The sequence below is a fragment of the Bombyx mori genome, chromosome 11 (genome assembly GCF_030269925.1).
Source record: "Bombyx mori chromosome 11, ASM3026992v2".
In the NCBI taxonomy this organism is placed as follows: domain Eukaryota; kingdom Metazoa; phylum Arthropoda; class Insecta; order Lepidoptera; family Bombycidae; genus Bombyx; species Bombyx mori.
This window is the reverse complement of record NC_085117.1, coordinates 2320588-2341305: the sequence shown is the minus strand read 5'-3', so window position 1 is coordinate 2341305 and position 20718 is coordinate 2320588. Positions and strand designations below refer to the sequence as shown.

Below are 20718 nucleotides of genomic sequence, written 5' to 3'. Positions count from 1 at the left end.
AGCGGCTTTGTTTCATTTTCCCACATTTGTACACTTTCACAGATACTAAACAGTTAATGAACTACCGCTATTACACATTGAAACCTGAAGAAACACTAACTAGACAAAATAAAACAAATCAAACAACTTCACTTCTCGCGTTCCCGCCAAAAGTTCTTTGACATTCATTTATGCAAGACCATTGAAATTTGTTAACGTTAAGCTTTTCAATATTGTAATACAAGATGTCCAAACTTTTTGGCTTGGACGACTACAGTATAAATAATGAAAACAAAATTATGTTTCTACGTTTTGCGAGGATTTCCTTTTTTATCCTAAAGAAGCACACGTGTTTAAATAAAGCTTCCATGTAAATAATTATGACCGATTAGTTAAATGAATTAAGAAGTTGGAGAGTTTTATTTCGGTCATTATTATGAAAAAAATGATATGAAATAAATGCGTTTATTTCAGGCAACTTAAGCCCATAAAAAATTCACATATAATTACATAAATTTTAATTTTTCTGATAAAAAATACAACAAAATTAAATGAAATGAAATGAAATTTAATTCGTTTAATTTATATAATCTGTGAAAGTATACAATTGTGGTAAAAAGAACAAAATTACAGGACGTGGATTTCGAGGATCTTTAAAAAAATAACCAAGAGTCTGATTTCAAGGAGGTTGTTTTATTTAATTTCGTTCATTTTAACTTTTGAAAGAATAGGACATAGCCTTGACTTTTGTTATAAATGATGAACCTATGGGCATGTTCCTTTTGCCTGAACAATGGGTAATGAAATAAACAAAAACGTCAAACGTTGACATGTTCCATTTTTTGACAACAGACAAAGGGTAAAACGTCGTGATTTATTTTCGTAAATTTGTTTATTTTTTTAACAGTGACGCGAACAGATGTGTGTATACCATATTGAATGCGTTGATCCGTAATTTTCCAAACTTAATAATGTCAACACATTTGTCGGCAAGTGTACAGGGATTTGTAATAAAGAAAGTTGATCGGAAGCTCTAGATAACAAAAAAAAAAGAAAACAAAAAAAGTTATTGTGACCGAATTTCGTAAATTAATTCCAGTGGGTGTGCTATAAAAGATAGAACGTAAGCGTAAAGGATATGCATCATTGACGTAAGTGATTTGTATAATTAGATTCGAAGGTCGTGCACTTCTTCGCGCTTATGGAAGCCTAGTACTGAACACTAGTATATTTTTTTCCAAAACTTGACATAATTTACCGTAATTTATCCCATAGAGTACACAAGGTAACTATGTTAAATTGTATCTTAAAATCCATTGTAGAGTCTTAGTAATTTAGTTCAATGAATATCAAAAGAAACCATATTATCTACATAGGACATGAAGCCTCATACCAATGTCGAAATTCGTACATCCTACCTGTAAATGTAACTGGAAGGCTTCATGCCATGAATATAACCAATCAAGAGTTTATGACAACTTATAACATCATATAACAACCCAATAGATGATTAGATTCTCCTTAGTAAAGTTGTATCCTTAGAAAAGTAACAAAGAGTACAGTATGTTTTATTGTAACTAGGAGAGTAATAAACAATTTGAACCCAATATTACAATAAGCAATTCCATTAGTTAAATTCATCTGATTAACTGCATATGTGTATATATTTGTCTATTAGGAAGACTTTATGTGAAAACTAATGTGATGATCATCGTTTAATCGCACCAAAGAATGTACTAGAATCTAGACAGTCATGAATAAATTATAATCTATAACATAGTTCAAGGATTCTAAATTAACACTAATTAATCTGGTTTTAGAGAGAGAGAGAAGAATACTTTTTTTTATTGCTTTGATGGGTGGATGAGGATGTTAAGTGGTTACTGGAGCCCATAGACATTTACAACGTAAATGCGCCACCCACCTTGAGATGTAAGTTCTAAGGTCTCAGTATAGTTACTGTTACAATATACCTTATTGTACACCAAAACACAATTATCATTTGAAAATACTCAACAGGCAGGTATAATTTGTACAACAGATGACCTATAGCTAAAAGTGATCTCTTCCAGACAACCGAATTTATTCACAGGAATTCTAAAAAAGATACCACAGGTATATTGAGGTGTACTATTATTGTGTTAGTAAATTCTCTCAAGTTGAACCCATGCAGGAACCCATTAGCAGCTAGCATATTGAACCCATGCAGGAACCCGTCCTAAAATTTAGATTCCTTGTGTACCAGAGACTTACATACACACGTATATATCTATACTAATATATAAATCTACAGTGGTTTTTACGGATGTTCCGTTATAACTACTGAACCATGCATTCGATTGACTTGAAACTTGGTATCCATGTAGAAAATACATGTACTTAATGGCTAGGCTAATATTTATACGAGTGTTAGACTCCCTAATAATAATGCCAATAAATAATACTTAATGTTAATTTTAAATGCCCAGCGAAGCAGGCGAGTACGGCTAGTGTTTAAATAAATACATATATATAGGTAATAAACATCGAGACAAAGAGCAAACAAGCCTGTTAATCACACAATGTTTGCCCGATGACGGAATCGAACCCGAACCGAAACAAGGGCTTTGAAACTGTGATACCTTAAGACGAATATTTTTTGTATGAAACCAGCGACATCTTGTAGCGGATGCCCCTAAACTTATATGTTGTTAAAGTTAAGGCATTTAATTATTAACTAATTTTATTATTAACTAATAATAGAAAATAAAAAAATAAAAAATACTAGTCTTTATTTGTTATAGACAAATTGATTAAATTTTATCAATTTGTGATTACTGAAAATTTACAAAATCCTTGATTAAAAATAAAATATAGCATAGGTAATATGTTAGGTTACCATAAGTAATATGTTACTGCCATCTACAGTAGCATTGAGAAACTAATCGAAGCGAAGCCATCTAGTGGCCGACGCCCGTAAGCATTTTTGTTGAGTGCTTGAGTTGCTTATCTATAACTAATTTATGTTATTATCTTTGCCCGCGACCCTCGCCGCAACAATTAGCACAGGGGCGCTAATGACTGCACCACCGAGTCAATCGAAGTTTACAATAACAATTTCAATATATTCCAGATTAAAAGCACCGAACCGCAATGGACATAGTGCAAAACATCAACCTTCAAAGTCGCGACGCAATGAACAACGACGTATCGTCCGCATCGAGCGAAGACAACACCACGTTCGGCAAGATCAGGCGTTACTACAAGAACCGACGGGACTCGACTTCCGACAGCGAGATGCCAGTTCGTCCTCAAAGAATGCACAAGAGCATGCATAACTTGCACGAGAACCAGAGGAACGATTACACCCGAAGCCTGTCTTCGATACAGAACAGCATCAGCAACATCGACTTGAGCCTCCACCGGGCCGAGATCAAGAAGTTCGATAAGCTCCAGATTCCCATTGTCGGCTACGAAGTGATGGAGGAGAGGGCCAGGTTCACGATATACAAGCTCAAAGTCGAGGACGACAAACGCGATCAATCGTGGTTAGTTTTCAGAAGGTACACAGACTTCGTCAGGCTGTACACTAGATTGAAATCGGAGCAGCCCAATATCGAACTGCCTCTTCCCGGGAAAAGGTGGTTCCGCGACAATTTCGAGCCGACATTCCTGGAAGAAAGAGTCCGCGGCCTGCAGACATTCGTCAACGTCATACTGTACAAGCTACCGAATAATCCAATAGTGAGGGAATTCTTTTGCCTGGACGAACCGCCCCAGGACTTCAGCTATCAACCCGAAGTTCAAGCTGTTTATGGGGCTCTAGAAGATTCTATAACGTCCCTCAGAATGCAGCTGAAACAGAAGGACGCGACCATAATGCACCTGCAGAAACGCTTGGCGCTTTTGGAGGGCACCATCGGACAATGCGGTAACTGTAGTACAAAAATAAATAACATTAGTATTTACTAGATTAGGAAATTTCATCATACATTATACTGGCCCTCGGGGTTCAAGTATTTCGAATAATTGACCGAAACAAGATTTAAGGGTTGCACCCGCAATGTATAACTAATGAATGTGGGTTCGTTGACCCCGCTCACACGAGGTCATTGTTCGCGCGCGAACACGCCGGCCCTCGCATCCGTCCACATTTTTTTAGATGACGCGTATTTGCCCCAAACGCCTTTATGAACAGGGTATGAAATTAATAAATTTTTTTTCTCGTTATTAAAAAGGCCGTATTTTTTTTAAAGCTTGCAATAATAGTTATTATTTGTTTTACCAAAACTTAGGTGCTAAGTTTTTCTTTTTACATTTAAATGCATTTAATCTGTGCGTATATGTATATATTTAAGGCTAGAAGTCTATCGGAGATTACTGCATTCATAATTTTTTTAAGTTTTCTTATTATTGTCTATTCTAAAGAGAGTATTAGTTTTGTTTACAAAAGCATTCGATAGATGGCGTTGTTCGATATCTGAATCGCGCTATGGTTATGTTACGCTGCTTAATAATTAAAATTAATTTCCAAGTTATTGTTTCGGGGATGGAGATAGCTTGATTAATTGCAATGTTATGAAGTTGAAACTTAACGTTTTTTTTTACTCGTAAGTAGCCTTCAAGGGCTATTCGGACTTCGCCCTAAACGTGGTGGGGCGAAGCTTACTCGTCTTCGTCTGAAACGGTTTTCTAACACTGGCCCTAGCAATGGCAGTGCTTCGCTGAATCTACCGCCGGATCGGAATCGCGACCCACTGAGGAGATCCGGCGAGAAGTTCAGTCGATTAAACTAATGTACAATTTTATTGTGAAAATTCATTCCATTAAACAGATGGGTGTATACAATCCGCCTGATTTTAAGCGGTCGTCCGATGCCGGTACATCGGGAAAATTGTTAAGCGAAATATCGCTTAACAATTATATTTGTAATTAAAGGTGCGTTTTATTTGAAGCCGTCGTGGCCTAAAGGATAAGGTGCCTTCATATCGAGCGATGCAACGTTAAAGTTACAGGTAAAGAAGCGAACACATCGCAAAACATTTCAATAAGATCATTCGAATACACCTATTTTAATATGAATACAACAACGTCAATATTATAGAGGGTAGAAGTAAGAAGCACCTTCTCAGTTTATTAAAAAGCGTCCGTTAAAAGGGAGTCAATTAGGTGGCGCCACAGTAGCAAGTGGAAAGATTTTAAAAAGAGCGCCATTATCAATTACAGTTAGATACCAAGATTAAGAAGGAAAAAAAACAACTTCCTACGTAAATATTACAAAAAATAAATAGTTGAAATTTTAAATATTGCATAAAAAATTTAACTACACAAGTCACGAAAGATATTAAATTGTTTTAATCCAACACACTTCACTCTGTTTAAAACTGCTATATTCATATCATTTCCACTTATTACACTAGCGCTATTTCGGTGAGCCTTCCAACAATAACTTGCCGTTTACAAGCGGACGCCTTTTCAACTTGTCCCCTATACAAGATTGCGCTCCTTACTTCTATCTACCCTCCATAATCAAAAGTTACATTTACATCTAACTACCCGCATCGTACAATACAATAGAAGAATAAGTTTGTTTACATATTTTAAACTTTTGTCATTGTTAGTTATCTTTATATCTCATTAGATCAAATATTATTCCATAGTAAAGCGATACGATAAAGCTAGAGATCGCATTCATGTGAATCGATAGAAAATATCGATATGTCGCATTCGGTTTTATCGATACACCGAAATATCTAATCGGGCAATCAACAAACTCTATTGTTGTGACCGTTTAAAATCGCATAGGCCTTAAAATCGTTGCGATGCATATAAAGTATTTAGAATGAAGAATGTACTTAATATTGTGACTAAAGTGGCGGATGAAAGGCGATTGCATGCAGCGGAGATGCCAATGTTGCGATGGATGTGTGGAGTAACGAGAATGGATAGAATATGTTAGAGGAAGTCTGAAAGTGACACCTGTGACAGAGCAGCTGAGAAGTGCGCGTTTGGGATGGTATGGACGTGTGATGAGACGAAATGAAAATGAGGTTGGTAAGAGTGAGTGTTAACTATGGATTTGGAAAGATATAGAAGAAGAGGTAGACCTAAGAAGAAATGGATGGATTGCGTGAAAGACGATATGTGTAAGAGGGGAGAAATGGTGTATGATAGAGGAGTATGGAAGGAGAAAAGATGTTAGACATGTTGCGCCGGCCCCAGGTGACTGGGAGAAGGGAAGGAGATATGAATGGAATGTATTCAATATTAGCCTTTTATTTTCAAATGAAAAAACATATTTACGTACAAATTTTAATTATACATACATACAATGTTGTTCAAATAGTTTTTTAGTTTACCAAATTTTATTGAATTTATTTTTAAGTTTCACCACATAATTTATAAACATATATATAGACGAATTTATAAACAATAATTATTAATATAAGTGCCTTATTGTACCTATTAAGAGGAATAAAATACAATTTTTAGTACAAAAATGTTGGTTTTTTTTTCTCGATCTTTCTAATAAACTCTCGGGACAAGGGACAACTTATCGAGGGCTGAAATTTTATTTAAGCAATATTTGGTTTAAGCAATATTTTTGAAAGTATACAGGAGAGAGAGAACTTTTTAAAGTTTAAAATTTTGGAAAAAATATCTCGAGAAGAAAACTTCAACTATTTGAATGGAGCAAACTTAATTGAAGTTCAAATTAAAAACATCGAACTGTTGATGCTGATATCAAATAAAACGCTCCTTTAATTACAAAGATAAATGTCGCTTAAGCCAAATCGCCTTTCACCCCTCGATATATACATATTTATGTCTATCTAAATATTGTATTGCACAATTTCAACCCACCTGGTTTTTATGTTACCGGAGACCATAGATATCAACCACTTGATTGCCGTGTCACCAATCATGAGACACGAGTTCTAAGTCTTTAGTAAAACGGCTGCCCCCCCCCCCCCTCCCCCAAGCTAACTGCTTCACGGCAGAAATAGGGGGAATGGTGGTACCTACGCGGGTAGGCTGTGATCCCTTTTTTCCCATAGACAGTTGAACGTGTTCACGTCACATTTGATCTTAAGTGAGAATTAGGAATGTCGCCGCCCTCTTATGGACATTGGAATCGAATTCACAACTAGGTCGGCTTACAGTAGGTACCATATCCACATTCACTTATGTCTGTCAGATATTATAACAACACGAACATCCAATAACAAATATAAAATATTGCTTACATGTGTAGACGAGCTCACAGCCCACCTGGTGTTAAGTGGTTACTGGAGCCCACAGACGTCTACGACGTAAATGCGCCACCCACCTTGAGATATAAGTTCTAAGGTCTCAGGTATAGTTACAACGGCTGCCCCGCCCTTCAAACTGAAACGCATTACTGCTTCACGTCAGAAATAGGCAGGGGTGGTGGTACCTACCCGTGCCGACTCACAAAAGGTTCTACCACCAGTAAATATATTTATATATTGAGGGCTGAAAGGCTATTTGGTTTACGTGACATTTCGCTTAACACGCGACAATTATCTTTGTAATTAAAGGTGCATTTTATTTGGTATTATTACCGCCAATTTTGGCATCTGGTATTATTAGGTCATATTGGCATCAACAGTTCGTTGTCTTTAGTTAAACTTCAATTAACTTTATCTAATCAAAATATAGTTGAATTAGTTTTTTTTGTCATGATATTCTTTCCAAATTTTAAACCCTTAATGGCTCTCGTGTAATGTTGCAAAAATGTAGCTTAAGCCAAATAGGCGTTCACCCCTTGATATACCAAATATACATCAGTACACAATTTTTAGTATGCGAATGAAAAATAAAAATAATCTATATATTAATACGTGAAGCAAAAACTTTGTATCCCTTTTTACGAAAATGGCGCGGACGGAGGAGTATGAAATTTTCCATAATTATAGAGAATATAGAGAAGACGTGCACAATGCTAATATGTTTTTTAAATAATGCATAAAAGATACATTAAATCAATAAAGAAAACATTACACAACTACATACCATGTATTTGACGCACACACGCATGCATACTATTTATTGTCAAACTTTTGTTCTTGACGTCTGTTGTCAAATTGAGAATAGATTAAATATTGTTTGTCTTTGTTAATATTTTTTATAATGTAGTCTTGGCGAAATTTGTGATTATAGAAGTATAAAATACAATCTTAATAGTGTACAAACTCACAATTCCAATTAATTATAGTCGAATTTCGACTACTGCGGGACCTCTAGTAATAATAAATACGTCATATTAGGTATACTGGCTGTTAGAAGACCGCTTCCGAAAACGAAGACAAACAATAGTACTACTAATTATAGTTATTTAGACAAATGTTGTAAATAAGTATTTGTGTGATCGCGCGAGTCTGCGCCGCGTCGCGCCCGGGCGGCCGTTGACCCGAGCATCAGCTGTTTTTAATTTTGTGTTTCATTGCTGGGTTTTTTTTTCAAGTAATGTATTTTTTATGAAACAACTGTTTCATTTAGCTGTACTAACATTATGGAGCGTAAATAATGCTAATAAAATGTTTTAAAAACATTTTTTATTTATTAAATCAATATCGTTTTTTTCCATTCCATCATCAAATGCGTCATTAGTATTATCGTCTGTCTTCGTTTTCGGAAGCGGTCTCCTAACACCCAGTGTATTATATCTTCATATTTTAATTTAAAATCAATAAATTATATTTCAGTCTTGTAACAGGTTTTTGAAACTAAATGAGTATTACAAACGATATTATGATTATTATTGATAGAATACGTATCATCAACGGTCCCTCCTCATCGCACGTTGGGGTGGACGAACTATTGGAGACATTACCCGGGGGGATCGACTTGGGGCAGGCGTCCGGTCGTCGACAAGTCATGCCGGATGCTTGTGTAGCATGAGCGGACCGCGCCGACCCCACATAGAGTGGGATTGGGGGGGGGGGTCGCCTGAAAGAAGTATACCATCTAACTCCTTCACTTGCCTCGAACACATCAATCAGCACGGCACGAGACCTCTTTCGGGCGGGTACGTCGTGCCATTGATTCTCTCGAACCCCCCGATGGACGGTTGGCAGTTTAGCGCGTCTTTCGGTTTCTTGACCGGCGGATACCTCTTCGATTTTATATTGAGGTGTACCTGTTCGCGGAAACGAGGATTCATTTTAAGAGTGACGACGCGATTAACCACATGTGACGTCACGCGTTGCTATAGTTAAAAGGGACGTCAGATTTCGAATGGTTTTGGCGATGAAAACTAGAGTCACCACAGAAACGGCCAGATATTAAGGTACCCGCACGGGGCGGGACCACCGGCCTGCCTATTTCTGCTGTTAAGCAGTAATGCGTTCCGATTTCAGAGGCGGGGCGATATGTGTACTACATAACTAAAAGTTAAAAGGCTTCATGTCTATAGGTAACATGAAACAGCAGAAATACATATCGAAGAGTGAAAGGCTATTGTGTTTGAGCGAAATTTTTGCAACTTTACAGAACAGAGCTTACAGCTCTCAAAACGAAAAAAAAAAAACAGATTTTGAAACATTCTTTATTGGTGCTCCGTTTGTATTGGTCTTAGCGTAATGTTATATAGCCTTCCTCGATAAATGGGCTATCTAAGACTAAAATAATTTTTCAAATCAGACCAGTAGTCCCTGAGATTCATTAGCGCGTTCAAACAAATAAACTCTTCAGCTTTATAATCTATATATATAAAAATGAATTGCTGTTCGTTAGTCTCGCTAAAACTCGAGAACGACTGAACCGATTTGGCTAATTTTGGTCTTGAATGATTTGTGGAAGTCCAGAGAAGGTTTAAAAGGTAAATAAAAATATGAAAATGCTCGGAATTAAATAAAATTAACAATTTTGTTTTTCCTTTGATGTGTCCCCTTGATGTGTCTTTTATTTATCAATTGAGGCACTGCGAAGTCTGCCGGGTCAGCTAGTATTAGTATAGATATGAACTGTCCCACCTGTTTGTAATGCTTGTATAGATTCGATTTCTGTGTGAACGTGGTCGGGCAATACTCGCATATGAAGGGACGCTCTCCCGTGTGCGTACGCATGTGCGAGTCGAGCTGGACTTTGGTCTGTAACAAAAACCTCACGATAAAGTATGGAAGGAAATGTAGGATCGGTAAGAACGGAACGGAGCGTTAAGATGTGAGTTAGAGGATACGGAAAGAAAGAGGAAAAGAGAATGACAGAGAAAAAGGAAGATGGCGCGAAAGCGGTTACAAAATAAGCAAGCAATAAAAGTGTTAATTAATTTTAAATTATTATTATAACAAAAAAATTTGGAACAGTGGAAGTTTCTATTTTATGCGCTGCGATCCTATTGTTACGCCGGCAAGAGTAACGCCATCTATCGCCGAATAGTCGAACGAATACCGAAGGATCCCTCACTTCCCAATAGGCGCGTAAACACCTCCGCCGTTAGCCCCATCACTCTCTTTGACCAGCCCATACCGTGGGCCTCGAAGGTCAAATACCTAGGCGTCACCCTCGACAGAGGGATGACATTCCGTCCCCACGTAAAAACGGTACGCGATCGCGCCGCGTTTATACTAGGACGACTCTACCCAATGCTTTGTAGACGAAGCAAACTGTCCCTCCGTAATAAGGTAACTCTCTACAAAACTTGCATACGCCCCGTCATGACGTATGCAAGCGTAGTGTTCGCTCACGCGGCCCGCACCAACTTGAAACCCCTTCAGGTTATACAATTCCGATTCTGCAGGATAGCCGTCGGAGCACCATGGTTCCAGAGGAACGTGGACCTCCACGATGACCTGGAGCTCGACCCCGTCAGTAAGTATCTACAGTCGGCATCGCTGCGCCACTTTGAGAAGGCGGCACGACATGAGAACCCTCTTGTCGTGGCCGCCGGAAACAACATACCCGATCCTGTAGACCGTTTGGTAAACCGTCGTCGTCGCCCAAAGCACGTCATCACGGATCCTCCTGATCCATTAACGGTGCTTTTAGGCAATACAAGCACCGGTCACCGTCCTCGCCGAACCAGTCGCTTGCGACGAAGGGCTCGACGAGCGAATTAACCCACAGACACAGCCCACTGAGTTTCTCGCCGGATCTTCTCAGTGGGTCGCGCTTCCGATCCGGTGGTAGATTCTGCGAAGCACTGCTCTTGCTAGGGCGGTGTTAGCAATTCTCCGGTTTGAGCCCCGCGAGCTCACCTACACAAGCTAGGGTACGGTGAAATAGCCTCTCAAGGCTATCAGCATAGGTAGGGAAAAAACAAAAAAAAAGGATCCAGAATGCTCGAGAATTACAACGCCATCTATTGACAGATAGCGGAAACTACGACTAGAGATGTGTATTCTCGATAATTCTAGGGATGAGGTATCGACTATAAAAGCGTTGTAGGGATGGCACGCAGTCACTCAGTAATCGGAATTACTCGAAGCGAAACAGCGAATAGATCATCTGAAGCGAAGCGGAACAAGTGATTTGAGAGTTTTAAAGTGTTTGTGAAGTGTTTAAGTGTTTCAAGTGTTGAATACAGTTTTTAAGTTATACTTTAGTAACATTTTATTTATCCCGAACCCCAGAGCGTAACACTATTCTACAGAAATATAAGCACAGGGGGATCAGTCATCATATACATACATACATACATTGCGTCGCGTGGCTGTCATCAGGTGTGGTGGTAAACTTATCATAAAAATACCGTTAGCACGATTAAAGCATCATAACAAATATTTTCGGTTTTACTATAGCTACCGTTAAATTAGAAAAAAAAACATCTTACCGGAAATCCTTTGCCACAATGATGGCATATTTTATTATTCGGTCGCCCTTTGTGCACGTTCCTTATGTGCTGATCTAGATTCACTCTGTTCTTAGATGGCTAAAAAAAAATGAAAGAAAAAACTGCGTCAGAAATAGGTAAAACTTCGGTACCGTCTTACGCGTGTCCCCTCACACAACCTTCAGTACTGCCCCTTGCGCGTCCCTTCATGCAAACTTCGGTACCGTCCCTAGCATGTCCCCTCACACAAACTTCGGTACCGTCCCTAGCGTGTCCCCTCACACAAACTTTGGTACAGTCCCTCGTGTGTCCCTTTACGCAAACTTTGGTACCGTCCTTTGCGTGTCCCCTCACACAAATTTCGGTACCGTTCCACGCGTGTCCCCTCGCACAAACTTTGGTACCACCCCTTGCCTGTCTACTGCACATAGAAGAGGGTCGCTGGGTAATCCCATTCTCAAAGATCGTCCGTGATCTCTTGAGTCCACGAAAGATCTTCGGTTCCATAGGGCGATGCGGATCATTTACTCCGATATCTTTTTGACCACATACCATCGAGCTCTGTAGAGCTTCCCTCCCCTATATTTCCCGCTGTGACCCGTTCTTCTTTAGGCGGAGTTTGCGGATAGCGCCGTCACCGGTACTCACCAGCGGTGGCTCACGTCCCTGACGAACGGTAACCGTCCACCACCAGATAGGCACATGCTTCTGCCCGTGAACACAAAGACTCACCTTCAAACATATGTGGCACTGGTACGTCTTATGCATGTGCTTACATTCAATGTGATCTCGGAGTTTCGTCTTGTCTATGAATCTTCGGTTGCAATGATCGCACACGTATCTGGCAACACAGAAATGAAACCACGATGACTGTATGCTATTGACGCGTTTTGTCGTTAATAGCGGTTTTTTTTGATTCGCTTTCCATCGAATCGTGGACATTAAGCGGGTAAGAATAATAAATAAATAACTGGCAACAAATTAAGCATGGTCATCCGACCTCAAATTAAGGATTTCCTGTGTTATGGGCCCCAGAGACTGACATACATACTTGTAGTAGATTTTGCCAGCGATTTTTTTTTTAAATTGCTTAGATGGGTGAACGACCTCACAGCCCACCTGGTGTCAAGTGGTTACTGGAGCCCATAGACATCCACAACGTAAATGCGCCACCCACCTTGAGATATAAGTTCTAAGGTCTCAAGTATAGTTTCAACGGCTGCTCCACCCTTCAAACCGAAACGCATTACTGCTTCACGGCAGATATAGGCAGGGTGGTGGTACCTACTCGTGCGGACTCACAAAAGGTCCTACCAGCAGTAATTACGCAAATTATAATTTTGCGAGTTTGATTTTTATTACACGATGTTATTCCTTCACCGTGGAAGTCAATCGTGAACATTTGATAGCCTTGAGAGGCTATGTCAGCGTCGCCTTAACTAGTAGGTGAGCTCACGGGACTCAAACCTGATGACATTGCTAACACAAACCCTAGCAAGAGCCGTGCTTCGCAGAATCTACCACCGATTCGGAAACGCGACCCACTGAGAAGATCCGGCGAGAAACTCAGTGGGCTGTGTCTGATGGTTAATTTACTTAGAACGGTGACCGGTGCTTGAGGTACCTAAAAGCACCGTTAGTAGATCGGGAGGATCCGAATTTTTTTTTTTAGACACGTTAACTGGTCCCGTGGTAAGTTCGTAAAGAACTTGTGTTACAGGTACCAGATAACGGAAATAAATGGAAGATATATTTAAGATACATCCATAACCCTGGAAAAGACATTTATATTTATCATACAAATATCCTCCCTTGGCGGGATTCGAAACCGCGACCCCCTTGTGTAGTGACCATGTCACTTACCACTACACCAGACGGCCGACGGAGAAATGACGTGTCTGGGGCGACGTCGACTGCTTTCCATTCTGTCCGCAGGATCGGCTATGTAGTTACCGGCGTCCACGATGAGAGGGTTCTCGTGTCCTGCCGCTTTATCGAAGTGGATCGAAAGGCATTATGTGCCGTGTGACTTATCGCCGTCTGTTATTTTGGCCACAGATGACGTCACACATGACGAAGCTGAATTCGCTCTAGTATCATTTATTTGGGCGTAAGCTGTGTAAAGGAGATCAGAACAAGGACGCTGTTGAATGTTGAATTTGGAGGATTTGGTCTAAATATGTATATATAAAAAACTCACTTCCGTTGATCGTGTGTCACGTGCTTCAAGCTATTCTTCATGTGTCTTTGAAATGAGCATACCGACTTGAACCCTATACCACAGGATTCACAGTAGGCCGCCTCTGTAGTGTCCTTGAGGAAGCATTTTTGAAGTGAAAACTTCTTTAGCATCGTTGGGATTCGAAAGTCGATGAAACGGAAACGCGACAGTAAAAAGAGATAGACACATAAAACCATAAGATTTAACGTGGGAGGAAAAGAGATAGGGAGCATTATACAGTGTTCCTTATATTCGTACTTAATACGTTCTGAATAAATCCATGTAATATATATGAATCAAATGTAATATAATTATGAAACTTTCTATCACTATGATCATTACTAAAACCTATAATTATCGCGAAAAATTACTTTCGTCTCATTATCTTGAAGCCAAAATTTTTAAACGTGTGAATTGAACACATGTTTTAGATTTTTTTTTGTTTGTTTATACTTAGGCGTACGAGCTCCTGGAAATCAGCAATGCCAAAGGTAGAGCCAAGTCGCTGCCTACTGTTGAGTACTCTTCGTAGGCCTGGTTAGAGGAAGAACATGTCATAGCGTTCGAGAGACACCGTTGGGGTTCATTCTAGAGCGGAACTTTCGCCACCTCGATACATGAGCTCTAAGCTTCTATAGTCTCTATTACAATGGTCCGAAGGCTCAAAACGGAAGGCGTTAAGGCTTCGCGGCGGACATAGGCAGAGCGGTGGCACCAAGCCGTGCTGACTCACAATGTCGACCGATTTATTTCGTGCGAAACTAAATTTTGAGGCATCAGTTGATACGGTCGGATTTTTTTTTATTGCTTAGATGGGTGAACATGCTCACAACCCAACTGGTGTTAAGTGGTTAGGGGAGCCCATAGACATCTACAACGGAAATGCGTCACCCACCTTGAGATAAAGTTCTAAGGTCTCAGTATAGTTACAACGGCTGCCCCGCCCTTCAAACCGAAACGCATACTGCTTCACGGCAGAAATAGGCAGGGCGGTGGTACCTACCTGTGTGGACTTACAAGAGGTCCTACTACCGGTAAATTTCGTCCGGCAACCATTAGTATCAATAGCTAACAACTCTCGGGATCTTTTGCTTTGATTTATCTCGGATCTATGGAAAAATGGCATTTGTGGATACCTGCAAAGTCGTTAGGTACTCACCTTGGCTAGATGCACCTCCGTGTGCCTCTTCAGGCTGTTCTTCCAGCGGAACACCTTCTGACACACGCTGCACGGGAAGTTATTCTTGAGTTCGTGCACCGCGCTGCGGAACAACAGGCGGGTCTGGTATGAGGCGGATGGAAGATTTCCGCGCAAACGGTTCATTGGCGAATTTCCCATTTCAAAGCGTCGAAATGTTACTCTTTGCCTTTATTTTATTGGGTTGACTTAGATGGGTGGACGAGCTCACAACCCACCTGGTTGGTGGTTACCAGAGCCCGTAGACATCTACAACGTAAATGCCGACACCCACCTTGAGACATGAGTACTAAGGTCTCACTTTTGACAGTACGTCGGCTGTCCCGCCCTTCAAACCGAAACGCGTTACTGCTTCACGGCAGAAATAGGCAGGCGCTTCAATTTATTTACGCTTGGAATGAATGATCATTATTTCTCAATTGACTTATCGGAGTCCGTTGGTAGAAACCATATCGATAAGCCGATTCGATTCGGATGTTTTAACACTAATCATACCAACACTTACTGGTACCTATTTCTACCGTAGCGGGTAGATAACGGTATCCGACAAGTATGTATTACTCAAAATAAACAAAACAAAACAAACAAAAAAGTATAATAACTGTAGAAAAGTTGTAAAGTCAAATGTGCAAAAGCAATATGATGATACGTGCATTTTCAATACAAATGTTCAAAATGGGTCATTTGACCCGTTATGGTATGTTTAGTGTTAAATTATGACGCCCTGCGAGCTAATGCCGCAGAATAAAAAGCAACATTCCTTGCTGCCTATTCAGCTTGGACGAGAGGAACGTTATATTGCTTTGGGGCAGAATTTGACCTATCCCACCAATGTACAGGCTGAAGATACCACCACGCTTCTAGAGATAATAATACTCCCACCTTTTTAGTACTTAGATGAGCGAACGACTTCACGGCCCTACTAGCGTCAAGCGATTACTGGAACCCGTGGACATCAGCACAAATGTAGACGCCCAACTTGAGATACGAGCTCGAAATATCACTTGTGTAACTGGCCCTGTCTATTGTTCTGTCTACAACGTGCCCTACAGTCGCTGTCTGGGAGTACTCACATCGCATGATTCTTCAGTCCCCCTCTGTGTTTGAAGGTTTTGGTGCACTCTTTGCATTTGAACCTTCCCTTGTGCGTGTCCAAGTGGTGTATGTGGTTGTCTAAGGAGCTGGAAGACAATTGCAATTGTAAAATTCTTTAAATATCAGACCTTGGTCTTAAAAGCCAATGGTTTATCTCCATGCCAAAACATTCCACCTCGAACGCTGCAACCCTCCGCTTAGACTTACACCATGCCTTTCTACCCAAACATATTCCATTCTAATCCATTTCTGCCTCATCACACGCTGTCCTGACTCCGTCTAATAGTAATTTAGGGTCCCCCATTGGAGATAATTAATCTCCTAAAAACCCCCATGTTAATCCAGCTCGAACCTACCCCTGCCTTCCATGCACTCTACCACACGACATTCTAATCTAATTCTGCTTTATCTCACGGCGTCCTGATTCACTCTAATTACTTCACCCCCCAACAACACCACGACAACCTAGCTCGAATCTACCTCTACCATCCATGCACTCTACCACACGAGATTCCAATCTAATTCTGCTTTACTACACGGTGTCATGATTCACCCCCCAACAAGACCACGATAATCTACCTCGAATCTGCCCCTATCATCCATGCACTCTACCACAAGACATTCTAACCCAATTCCGGCAATTACTGTCCACCATTCTATCTATTGCACTGCCCTTCTCTACGCCACGTCCGCCTAGCTCACCCCCCACCCCACCCAATGCAGTCCCCAACCCTGTACTTACCGGGAAACGTGCCCGCACTGCTTACACTTGATCGTCGACATCACGACCCCGTGTTCCGTATACAGATGCTGCTTGATACGGCCCCTGTCTATGGTTCTCTTCTCGCACAAGTTGCACTGGAACCTAAAGTTGTGGGTAGGACGAAACCTTTACGGCCGTCGGTACTGGTTAAGGTACCGGACCGAAGTGATGATGGTATTACTGTGACGTCATCAGTCCGTGATACGCGCGCGCGAATGAGCCCTCAAGTAAATAGGGCCTCTCAGAGTCTACGAAAATGACGTATAAACATTCCGGCTCAAACATAATTTTTTTATGATTGAGGCGTTACTGGTGGATCTGATGGATCCGTAAGGACCCGTTCAAGGCGTCGACGGTGATTGGCTCCTGCGTGATCAGGATTCGGGGAGTCAGCGGCAGCAACGATAAGGCGATTATCATGACAGATATATAGATGCGGGACGAGCCAATCATGAATATATGTATATACTAGGTGTACCCGTCCGCTTCGCTGAGCATTTAAATTTAAAATTATTATTTCTCACCCCCACAAAGATTCTCATCATTAACGCCCCCGCAACTGGTGTAGGGAATCCAACACTCATATAAATATTCATCCATCCATTAAGTACATGTATTTTCTACATGGATACCAAGTTTCAAGTCAATCAGATGCGGTTCAGTAGTTATAACGGAACATCCGTAAAAACCACTGTACATTTATATATTAGTATAGATTATCTTAGATTTTTATAACCTTTTAGAGGGAACCCACATTGTAATCTACACGAGTTCCGATCACAGACACCAAAACTGATGATAAGTTAGACTAGATTGATCTAGGCTAGTAACGCTTGAACGTTAGACGGAGATAGAATGATTTACCTTCTCATGTGACGTCTGTAATGCGCCGTGAAAGAGTCCACGGACATCACCACCGTCTTGCATATAGGACATACGTAATCGCCGAGGGTCTGTGGAAATGTATTGGTGTGTAGTATCAGCTTTGGAATGGCACTGTCACCCCCCCATTCCCCAAGCTATGGAATGACCCCCTCCCCTGTCCCCGTCTCGTGGGTGTTGCTCGCCGAATGATGGTTACATCGGAATATTAATAGCAGCGTTCTCTCTTTTTTTTTTTTTTTTTTTTCCTACCTAAGCTGAGAGCCTTGAGAGGCTATGTCAGCGTAACCCTAACTTTTGTAGGTGAGCTCACGGGGCTCAAACCTGATGACGTTGCTAACACGAACCCTAGCAAGAGCCGTGCTTCGCAGAATCTACCACCGGATCGGAAACGCGACCCACTGAGAAGATCCGGCGAGAAACTCAGTGGGCTACGTTCTCTCAGTATTGTATCATCGACATTTACTGACTGTACGCCTCGACACTGATCAATGGTTTCAGAACGTGTTAACCGCATTAACGATGCTCATGTCCATGGGCTCCGGTGGCCAGTTAATTAGCGAACATCAAAAACAAAAAAAAAAACAAAACAAAAAAAAAACAGTCCAATTGAGAGCCTCCTCCTTTTTTGAACACAGTTTAAGCAACTTTTATTCGAAAATCATATTTAGTGTCTTCAATTGTATATAGCCGATATAATGGCTAGGGGTTTACCGGAGTCACCTTTCTTTCTTGAGCTCCCAAGACTCTCAGCTTCCACGACTGGTCATCTACCTCACTAATGTTAAAAGCATATACCTTTGCGTGTCTAGAGTTTAGATGAGCTTCGTAAGGCCGCCGGTACTGAAAGCCGAGAATGCAAGTTTCGCATTTGTAGGCCGAACTTTGGAAGCTCTCGGAGCCGTGAGCGGCGTTCCTCTCGTCGAGCATCTGCTCGTGCGTAAGCTCGATCGTAGTATAAAGCTTCTCTTCTGATCCTTTCACCTGTGGAGCGTATAAGAACAGTTGAGGCAGCGCATCAACAAAGTTCACTGGAAAGCTTTCGCTGGACGCCCTTCATGCGGCCAATGATCGGAGGCGCTGGCGGGACATCACAAGGAGTAAAATCATGTCGAATTATAATGGTCACGACCCTCAGCAGTGAGGAAACGACGCGAGGAGGAGGAGGAAAGCTTTCAAAATTGCCTGACAGAGTCTGGTCGCACCATTTTCGCACGTCTGGTGCGAAACCTTTCAGTGTGAAAAGTAATGTCATGTTAATGAGACTTAGACTTCATGTCTCATGGTTGAGACAGAGCACAACAACACCGCCGTCTACCTTATCCATTGTATAGTATAGCGGCTGTCTCATCTGTTCATGCCGGAACGCGATTGCTTTGCGGCAGAAGTAGCCAGGTTGGTGATACCAGTAAATATGCAAATTATAATTTTACGGGTTTGATTTTTATTACACGTTATGTTATTCCTTCACCGTGGAAGTCAATCGCGTACATTTGTTAAGTACGTATTTCATTAGCCAAATCGGTACTTGGCCTGCGGGATACGAACGCACCGGGCGTTATATCCCAGTAATTCTAATTGGAGGCAAGTGTACCGGGGGTCCCCTATTGAGGTCCCTAACGTCCTTGTACCGAATTCAACTGTGGTCCCCCCTTCGTAATATGAAAACCAGTCTTTTAACGTTGAGTGATCTGTAATATTTTTGTCACCTTTTTGTTTACACCGTTTCCTTTGACGCCTTTCGCTTTCTTCGTCTTCTTCGCCGGGCAACGTTTGGTCTTCCTCTTCAACGTGCCCGGGACTTTGGCCGATGGGTGATCGTGCATCGCAGTCCCCGGATCAATCCCGCTCCCGGCCTCTGGGGTTAAGCCGTGATGGGTCGAGTGTATTAGAGATTGCTGCTCTTATCGCGAGATTTCAAAGTTAGCACCGTCCTGCCCATTTCTACCGCGAAGCAGTAATGTGTTCCGATTTGAGGGGGGAGGGGGGCAGCCAGGGAAGTGGCAATCGGTGTACTGTAAGAACTTGGAACTGGCGTCTCAACGTGGTTGATGTCTATGACCTTCAGTGACAACTTAGTAGCACGTTCCCTCACTTTTAGCAGTAAAAACAATAACAAAAATCCTTTCCCGCTCTAAGAATGTGCTCCGTTGCCGCCTTTAGTGGTATTACTTTGATTTACTTATTTATTTCAGTCTAACAGTAGAACCAAAACATTTGTAAGCTATTAATCGTAAAACATCATAGAATATTCATGATTCGAAACCCGAAGAGACATTTCTACCACAGCCAAACGATATCAAAGGTGAAAGGCGGACATCAAACTCACCATCGCGCGACCGCCCATTGTCAATCTCCACTTTCAGACAATCAAACTGCAAATCCAATGTTGCATTGTCTTCAATATTCACATTCAATGGTATGCCCCCCGTATCGCTCATGTTCTGAATTTTCTATAGAGGGAGGGAGAGAGAGAGAGAGAGAGAGAAAATTATATGTATATTATTTGTCTTGTATGTCTATTAGATATATTGATATGTGAATGAAAAACTTTGTATCCCTTTTTACGAAAATTGCGCGGACGGAGGAGTATGAAATTTCCCACACTTATAGAGAACATAGATAAGCAGTGCAGATTGCTACTGTTATTTTTTTTTAAATTATGCATAAAAAATACTTTAGATGAATAAAAAAACATTACATACACTATCATGTATTTGACACACACACGCATATATACTCTTTGGCTTATTGTTTAAAGTCTGTGGTCAAATTGAGAATAGATTAATATTGTTTGTCTTTAA

General features: G+C 40.9%; 2 protein-coding genes across 3 annotated transcripts in view; one reads left to right on the top strand and one right to left on the bottom strand.

Annotated features, from left to right (window-relative positions):
* Positions 1-808: 808 nt before the first annotated feature.
* LOC101738643 (sorting nexin-16) lies at positions 809-6458 on the top strand. 2 transcript variants are annotated; one of them, XM_004922170.3, is made up of 2 exons: positions 809-1130; positions 3092-6458. In XM_004922170.3, the coding sequence occupies exon 2, from the start codon at positions 3112-3114 to the stop codon at positions 3928-3930; it is 819 nt and encodes a 272-aa protein (XP_004922227.1). In that variant the 5' UTR covers positions 809-1130; positions 3092-3111; the 3' UTR covers positions 3931-6458. The 2 variants fall into 2 exon arrangements, with proteins under 2 accessions (XP_004922227.1, XP_021205276.1); XM_021349601.3 differs by having other exon boundaries at positions 811-1264.
* The window catches only part of LOC101738426 (uncharacterized), a 102378-nt gene continuing 87916 nt past the window's right edge, over positions 6257-20718 (bottom strand). Inside the window, exons 62-73 of the mRNA XM_062670959.1 lie at positions 20244-20367; positions 19624-19772; positions 18713-18898; positions 17897-17985; positions 17012-17134; positions 16248-16355; positions 15136-15238; positions 13956-14068; positions 12488-12596; positions 11756-11854; positions 9957-10073; positions 6257-9121 (exon numbers count right to left, since the gene is read on the bottom strand). Coding sequence (XP_062526943.1) covers positions 8981-9121; positions 9957-10073; positions 11756-11854; positions 12488-12596; positions 13956-14068; positions 15136-15238; positions 16248-16355; positions 17012-17134; positions 17897-17985; positions 18713-18898; positions 19624-19772; positions 20244-20367 — 1461 coding nt within the window. The 3' untranslated portion in view covers positions 6257-8980. The remainder of the gene's footprint in view (positions 9122-9956; positions 10074-11755; positions 11855-12487; positions 12597-13955; positions 14069-15135; positions 15239-16247; positions 16356-17011; positions 17135-17896; positions 17986-18712; positions 18899-19623; positions 19773-20243; positions 20368-20718) is intronic.

Coding starts and splice junctions, on each gene's coding strand:
- LOC101738643 (XM_004922170.3), top strand. CDS start 3,112: ATGGACATAGTGCAAAACATCAACCTTCAAAGTCGCGACGCAATGAAC.